Raw genomic sequence first — 7530 nt, forward strand, 5'->3', positions numbered from 1 at the left:
CAAATTGTCCCAGACTTAGTCAGTGGGAGCCCAGTAGTATTTTAACTGTTCTTCCTGTGTCTAGGAGCAGGGCCTGTGTTTGTTTTGCTCACTGCCAATCCTAGCTCCTAGCACAGTACCTAACATATTTTTAAATGAATGCTTGAACCCTTATCTAAAGCGTAATAGCAGTAACTATTATAGGTTTTTTGCAAGAAGTAAATGAGCTATTACATATAAAGTGCTTAGAACACCAGTTATATTAATAGCAAATATTTATTCCCCACTTACTATGTGCCAGGTTCTGTTCTAAAACTTTGACATGTATTAATTCACTATACTGATCCTGTGAGGTAAGTAATATTGTTTTCTTAGTTCACAGAAGAGGAAACCGAGAGATAAAGCATCTTGCCCAGAGTCGCAGAGGCAACATGCAGTGGATCCAGGATTTAAAAGCAGGTCCGTTTGCTCCAGAGCCTGCATTCTGACCATTGCACCATATTGCCCCCTTATCCATATCATGAGAGTGAGACAGATAAATTAATGAGCATACAATAGGAAGAGTTTTGATACATTGAGGATGGAAAGACATCTAGAGGGACCAGCATGAGGGATGTCACACCGATGGCAGAGTGCAAGGTCCAGACCCCCAAATAGCAGCTCTGAGTCATAGCCCTCACCAGTGATCCTTGACAGTTAGCTCCCTGCCCACTGGTCCATGACTTTGACCATTGACCCTCTGCTTCTTAGCACTGATCACTGTTGCAACTTCATAGTTATTTATTTGATCAGTCAGTTCATGTCTGTCTATCCTGGTAGACTCTGAGGCCCATGAAAACAGACATCATGTCTGCTTTTGTTGCCATTTTATCTCTTGAGCCAACTTAACACATAGTAGTTACTCAATAAGTACTTGCTGAATGTATGAATGACTGTAGCCCTTTACTTTCTCACCCACTCTTTCATTGACTTTTCCCCAGAGTTTTGCAATGGAGCATCCTCAGCTATAAAGAATGAAGGTATTCTTGACAATTCAGAGAAGAAACGGACCTGTTTCCAAAATCCCACACCAGGCAAGTAGCAGAGCTAAAACCCAGGCTCATTCTACCTTTGTGACTTGTGTCTCCCACTGCCCTTCACCTCAGTGTTCATGTTCCCAGCTCCATGGAAATAGCTCTGGATTACTAGAAACCCATGCAGAAGGACTCTGGGTAGTAACTAGTTCTCAGGAAAATGAAGTCATTTATATTCCTAATACTTGGTTTTGAAATTTGTATGATTGAGTTGTTTCTGGTGATTCACACTGACACCGGGAGTGGCCTTAGAACCCATCTCAAACTGACAGCTAGACTTGGCTGTGCAGTCATATAGGTGACCAGAAGAGACCTTTCTGGGCAGATAGTCTCACACCTCCCAGGAAGTCTGGACCCACCTGGTAATATTAGGTGTCAGGGCTAAACCCAGCAGATTAGGAGTATACCCTGGGATACAGGTGATTTGCTGTCACTGACAGGCCCAAGTAAAGAGTTTCTGTATTAGGGTTACCAATAATCCCAAGTACAGATTGAATATAAATTAAAAGGTCCCATGTGACCCAAGCAACAAGCCAGAACTTGTGGAGAACAGCCAGGAGCAGGGTTTCTCTGCATCAGAATCACTTTGGGAGCTGGTTAAATGCGGACATCTCAATAATGCTAAATCACAACCTCTAAGCAGAATTTTTATCTTTTATAAGCACCCACCCACACAAACTAATGTTGATGACACTGGACTTTGAGATCCAGTGTCTTAGAGAAAAGACTGCACAGTGTGACCTGGAATGAGACACAATTAGTGCCAAATATATGGGTGTGGACACAGATTTTGTGAGATAATCCAACACTATTTATCCCAGGCACTAAGTAATTGTCGTACATGTTCTGTGCACAAAATGATTCTGAGTGATAGGTTTAATGTGTGAGTGTTCCATTTATGGATTCCATATGCATATATCATGGAGGTTTTTAAAAATAAATGTAGATGCCTTGTTCCTTGGTTGGTTTTGATATATATGCTAGAAAAGAAACTTCAGTATATGTAGTCATAGTTTGCAAAAACAATAATGCTTAATCAAATACCATTCACCTGTTATTAATATTCTAAAATATTACTTTGGTCTGCCTTCAACCCCTGCAGTGGACTGGAGTAGGGCAATTTGATTGCAGTTGATATAAAAGGGGACTCCCAGATCAGGAAAGAAAAGAGAAACATCTAATGAAAGGAAAAATGTGGAGGAGCATTGAAGTGGTTTCAGTGAGTGTTGAGAGAGCTGTTCTTGAATCCTCACTTAAAGAATGAGGTCCTAAGGATAATTCACTCCCCGTGTTTCACTTGAATTAGACAATGTCATAACATTCACTATTTCTTCATTTATTAAATGCAAACTCCCACCCCAGAACTTTCTATCTTAGTTTTCCTCCGGGGGAATGTATAGGATCATTATAACATGGGGGGTTTGAAGGACCTTAAGTACCAAGATATTGAACTGATATTCACTAGAATGAAAGCTCCATGAAGGCAGAGATTTTTGTTTCCATTGTTCACTGTGGTGTCCCCGGCACTGAGAACAACGCCTAGCAAGTGGCAGGTGTTCGATACATATTTGTGCAGTAGCCACTATGAGATTCCAAAAGGCAAAAAGAGGAGGAGATTTATAACTCAAGATACACTGCTTTGAATTTAGAGCAAGAATCACACTGATGGGCTGACTTCTTGTGGTAGCCAGCTGTAGTGGAGTCCTCAAGCTGCTAGAAATTAATATGTTGGCAGGGTAGGTTCCTTCTGAAGACTCTGAGGGAGAATCCATTCCATGCCTCTCTCCTAGTTTCTGGTGACTTTCAGGAATCCTTGGAGTTCCTTGGCTTGTAGACACCTACCTCTAAAATTTATGAGAATACAGATAAACTTCCATTTCTGTTAATGGCAAGCTAAATAGTTTGGATAAATCCTTCTACTGGTGACAACTGAAAAAGCTGGGTGAAATATAAATTAATTTTGTTAAAAGCATTAAAAATTGACAAGATAATGATGAAGTATTGAGCCTAAATCTAGAAGGTGAAAACTCAAAGAAGTAAGCCCAGCACTCAAAACTATCTTCACAATGAGGTCATTTGCTAATCTAGCAGAATCGCTTACAAAACTGGTAACTCTTTTCCTTCAAGTTGGAACCTCAAATATCTATAACTTCAAGATAAGGGTAAGCAGAAGTAAACCAGTCCTTGAGCAGAGTTGCAACTCAGATTTGCTTGACTGGGTAGCCCAGGGAATCTCAATCCTTGAACTCAATTAGGGTAATTTCAGACTGTTCATACCTCCAGGTGCCCGGCAGAAGTAAACAAAAATATTTTCTGAAGGAAAATCTTTTATGAAGAAGAGCACTGCCATACTGTTCTCAAATTATTTCTACAATTAATTTTTCATATACAATGTCCAGCATGCCAAGATAACCCATTGCATAAGGAAATATGAAACAATGAGTGAGAACCAAGAGACCTCCCAAAGACTTGAGATGTTGATATCATTAGACCCAGAGAATAAAATAGTGATGCTTACTGTGTTTAAAGAAATGAAATGTGAGCTTGAAAATCTCAGCAAGAAATAAGAAACTATAAAAGTATTATAGAATATTTGAAAAAGAACCAAATAGAATTTTTAGAAAGGAGAAAATACATTAACTACAATTGATTAACTCAATGAATAGTTTAATTGTAGATTAGCCACATCAGAATAGGGAATTTGTGAACTCAGGATAAGTCAGAAGAAAATATGAAGACTTTAGCAAGGAAAGATGAAAAATATAGAAGTAATGATAAGAGATATTAAAGGGTGCAGTTGGAAGATCTAATGTATATTTCATCAGAGATAAAATGTAAGAAAAAGAGAAAGAGTAGGAGGCAATATTTGAAGAGAGAATGGCTGAGAATTTTTCAGAACTGAAGGAAGATACCAATCTACAGATCCAAAAAGTCCAAATAATCTCAAGCCAGATAAATGAAAAGAAATCTCTATTTAGACATAACATAGTGAAACTGCAGAAGGCCACTGAAAAAGAGAAAAGTTTATTAAAAGCAGCCAAGGGGAAAAGAAGGATTACCTTCAAAGAAGCCATTTAGACTGTTCCCTGTGCTATACAGTAGAACCTTGTTGTTTATCTATTTTACACATAGCAGTTTGTATCTGCTAATCCCAAACTCCCAATTTATCTCTCTCCCCACCCCATTTCTCCTTTGGTAACCATAAATTTGTTTTCTATGTCTGTGAGTCTGTTTTGTAAATAAGTTCATTTGTATCATATTTTAGATTCCACATATAACTGATAGTGTATGATATTTGTCTTTCTGTCTGACTTACTTCACTTAGTATGATAATCTCTAGGTCCATCCATGTTGCTGCAAATGGCATTACTTCATTCTTTTCTATGGCTGAGTAATATTCTGTTGTATATATGTACTACATCTTCTTTATCCATTCATCTGTTGATCCATTTATCACTTAGGTTGCTTCCCTGTCTTGGCTATTGTAAGTAGTCATGCTATGAACGCTGGGGTGCACAGAAGTAATTTTTTAAAAGGAAGTAAGTGATCCGGTAAGTCCCACAATGCCCAGACGCACTTCTAGCTTAGAGGTAGTATTTGGCCTCATCCCTGGCTCAGATTATCGATCCTGTGGCTCTCCTTGGGTCACCACCAAAGGGAAGGGTGTTATATCTCCAGTGAGCCATTCCCAAGTCAGGGGCTGCCGTCAGGTAAATCAGGTGTGTGTCTGGGTGGGAAGGTAGTGTGGACTGTAAGGACAGCATCGAGATACCTTTTGTGTGCATCAGTCCTGCCTGAGCTAAAGTTGATGGATGGTGTTAGTAAGTCCCTTGTTCACACCCAACTTGTCTCAGCAGACTTTGCCAGAGGGCAGGGGTTGTCAACCCAAAAGTCTGCTCTGTCCTGTCCTAACCCAAGCCAGACCTCAGTGCAGTAAGCCGAGCTGGATCCTACACCTTCTCTTGGCCCTCTCCTCCCTTTTAGCATCACCCTGTGGTTGTGAGGCCAGGCCTCACCCTGACCCATGGGCTGATGCTTCACTGGACCTGCTTTGCTTGCCAAGAGAAACAAGAAGTACTGGAGGACACACACAGGTGGTGGAGAGGAGGGTACTGATGCCATAGATGAAACTTAAAGCAGCCGCTGGCTAAACCCCTCAAGATAACTCTCTCTGCTGGGGCCTTCTAAATAAGTTCCTTCATAGCAACAGATTGGCGGGTGCCAGTACTTAAAAAGGTTATCTTTTCAGCCAGCACCTGCATTAAATAGGAAAGATCAGTGCTTAACCCAAAGAGTCGAGTCCTAATTAATTTAATGCAGCTTTCTGGATCCAAACCTTCAATTGTTCCTAAATCGTCTACTGAATTCAGTACAGACACCTACTCTGGCATTCAAGGCCCTTAACCTACCTTTTCAGCCACATCTCCATTACTTCCTACATCAGCAACGTGTTCTAACCTAGCTGGACCACTAGCTCCCCCAGGCCCAGGCATACCTTCTGCGTCACACACACCTGAGTTCCAATGCCAAGAACCCTGTCTGTTCACAGTGGGATCTTGGGAAAGCCATGTCAAATCTCTGAGCTTCTGTTTCCTCATCTGTAAAGTGGGAATAAAATAGAATTGAAATGTCTTGGGGAGGAATCCCTGAGATAACATCCAGGGTGTGGAAACAGCCCAGAGCCTGGTGTGTAGTTACTGTTCAATCAGCATGAGTTCACCCTCCCCACATCACTTTCTGTTGAACTATCTCTTCACTTCTCTCAAAATCTGCACTTATTGCCCACTCTTCCCTTTACCTGGTTGGTATTTTTCTCATTGGAAACTTTTCTTTCTTCCCTGCCTGTCACCTATTATGCTGTAGCCATTGGTACTAGATTTAGCCCACTCTATTTGCCTTAAATTTTGTTTTATTGTGGTTGAATATACATAGCCCGAGTTACCATTTTAACCATCTAAGTGTACTGTTCACTGGCATTAAGTACATTCACAATGTGCATCCATCACTATCGACTATCTCCAGAATTTTTCGTTTTCCCAAACTGGAACTGGAACTATTACACACTAACTTCCCATTCCTCCCTCACCCCCAGCCCCTAGCAACCACTGTTCCACTTTCCGTATCTATGAATTCGACTACTCTAGGAACCTCAGAGGAATCACATAGCATTTGTCATTTTGTGACTGGCTTATTTCACTCAGCATAATATCTTCAAGGTTTATCCATGTTGCAGCAGGTGTCAAAATTTCCTCCCTTTGTATGTATATACCACATTTTCTTTATCCATTTATCTGTCAGTGGACACTTGGGTTGCTTCTATTGGTCTTTGAGTGTCTGGAGGACCAGGGTTGGGTCTCCTAGCAGAGGCTGGCACATAGTAGGTATTATCAGTCTTTCAGAGTTGTCAAGATATTTTCCTGGAACTTGAGCACAGAAGGTGAGAGAGACCACTACCACCCTGAGGAGGAAGCCAGGGAAATTCAAGGCAAAAAGTGGGTGGGAGCAGCTTTCCAGCTGGTCCCACTGCCTCCACTCAGCCCTCCAATCCCTCCTCCCCATGGCAGCGAATGCAAAGATCACCATGTCAATCCACTTTCAGACCTTCAATGGCTCCCTGATGTCCTCGGGATACAGTTCAAGCTTTTGATGATGGTCCACAAAAGCCTCATGCCAGCCTCATCCAATCTCCATTCTCATCTCTTAGCACTCGCCACACCAGCTAAATTCAACTTCTTCTAAGTCATAAAACAAACCATGGGCAGGTACATGCAACTCTGTCTGCCTGGAACACTCTTGTTGGGGCTAACTCCTATTCATCCTCAGAGTCTGAGTCTGCCATTTGAATCCTTGCCTCACTGGGTGAGGGTTAAATGATAAAAAGCATGTTTTCAGTTGCAAGTAACAGGAGACTCAATACACAGTGGTTAACCAGGAAGGAGTGTTTCTTGTCATGACAAGAAGTTTAGGGTTGGTTAATCCAGTGGCTCAGGGATGGCATCCAGGGTCCAGATAGCCTCCATCTTTCCTTTCTACCATCCTCAGGCAATCGACTCATCCTTTTGGCCTGGCTCTCCTCCTGGGGCCAAGATGCTTGCAGCAGCTCCAGGCAGGCTCCAGACTTGTGTTTCTTTTTAGACACAAAGAAAACCTTCTCAGAAGCCCCCTGTCAGATATCCCTGAACATTTCATTGGCCAGAATGATGTCACATGCGCTTACCCCAGCTAGTCACATGGCCCAGGGAATGAGATCATGTTGAATGCTCAGGCAGACAAGGACCTGCCCCCCACGTAGGATGGGGAGGAACTCGGCACAGTGCTGCATGACGGTTGAACAAAATCATTGTCTTTCAGCAAGGAAGGAGTACAGCAATGGCTTTTTCTTAGTCTCTCTCCTCTGTATCCCCAGTACCTAACCAGTGCTTGGTACACAGTAGGCATTTAATAATTTTTTGCTAAATGATGTCACAAGCCCAAAAGG

The 7530-nt window shown here is 41.8% G+C and overlaps 1 protein-coding gene across 1 annotated transcript in view; it reads left to right on the forward strand.

Annotated features, from left to right (window-relative positions):
* ALKBH3 (alkB homolog 3, alpha-ketoglutarate dependent dioxygenase) overlaps positions 1-1971 on the forward strand; it is a 78787-nt gene extending 76816 nt beyond the window's left edge. The window contains exon 10 of the mRNA XM_059931423.1: positions 960-1971. Coding sequence (XP_059787406.1) covers positions 960-989 — 30 coding nt within the window. The 3' untranslated portion in view covers positions 990-1971. The remainder of the gene's footprint in view (positions 1-959) is intronic.
* Positions 1972-7530: the final 5559 nt, after the last annotated feature.

Source organism: Balaenoptera ricei, chromosome 8, assembly GCF_028023285.1.
Source record: "Balaenoptera ricei isolate mBalRic1 chromosome 8, mBalRic1.hap2, whole genome shotgun sequence".
Taxonomy (NCBI): Eukaryota; Metazoa; Chordata; class Mammalia; order Artiodactyla; family Balaenopteridae; genus Balaenoptera; species Balaenoptera ricei.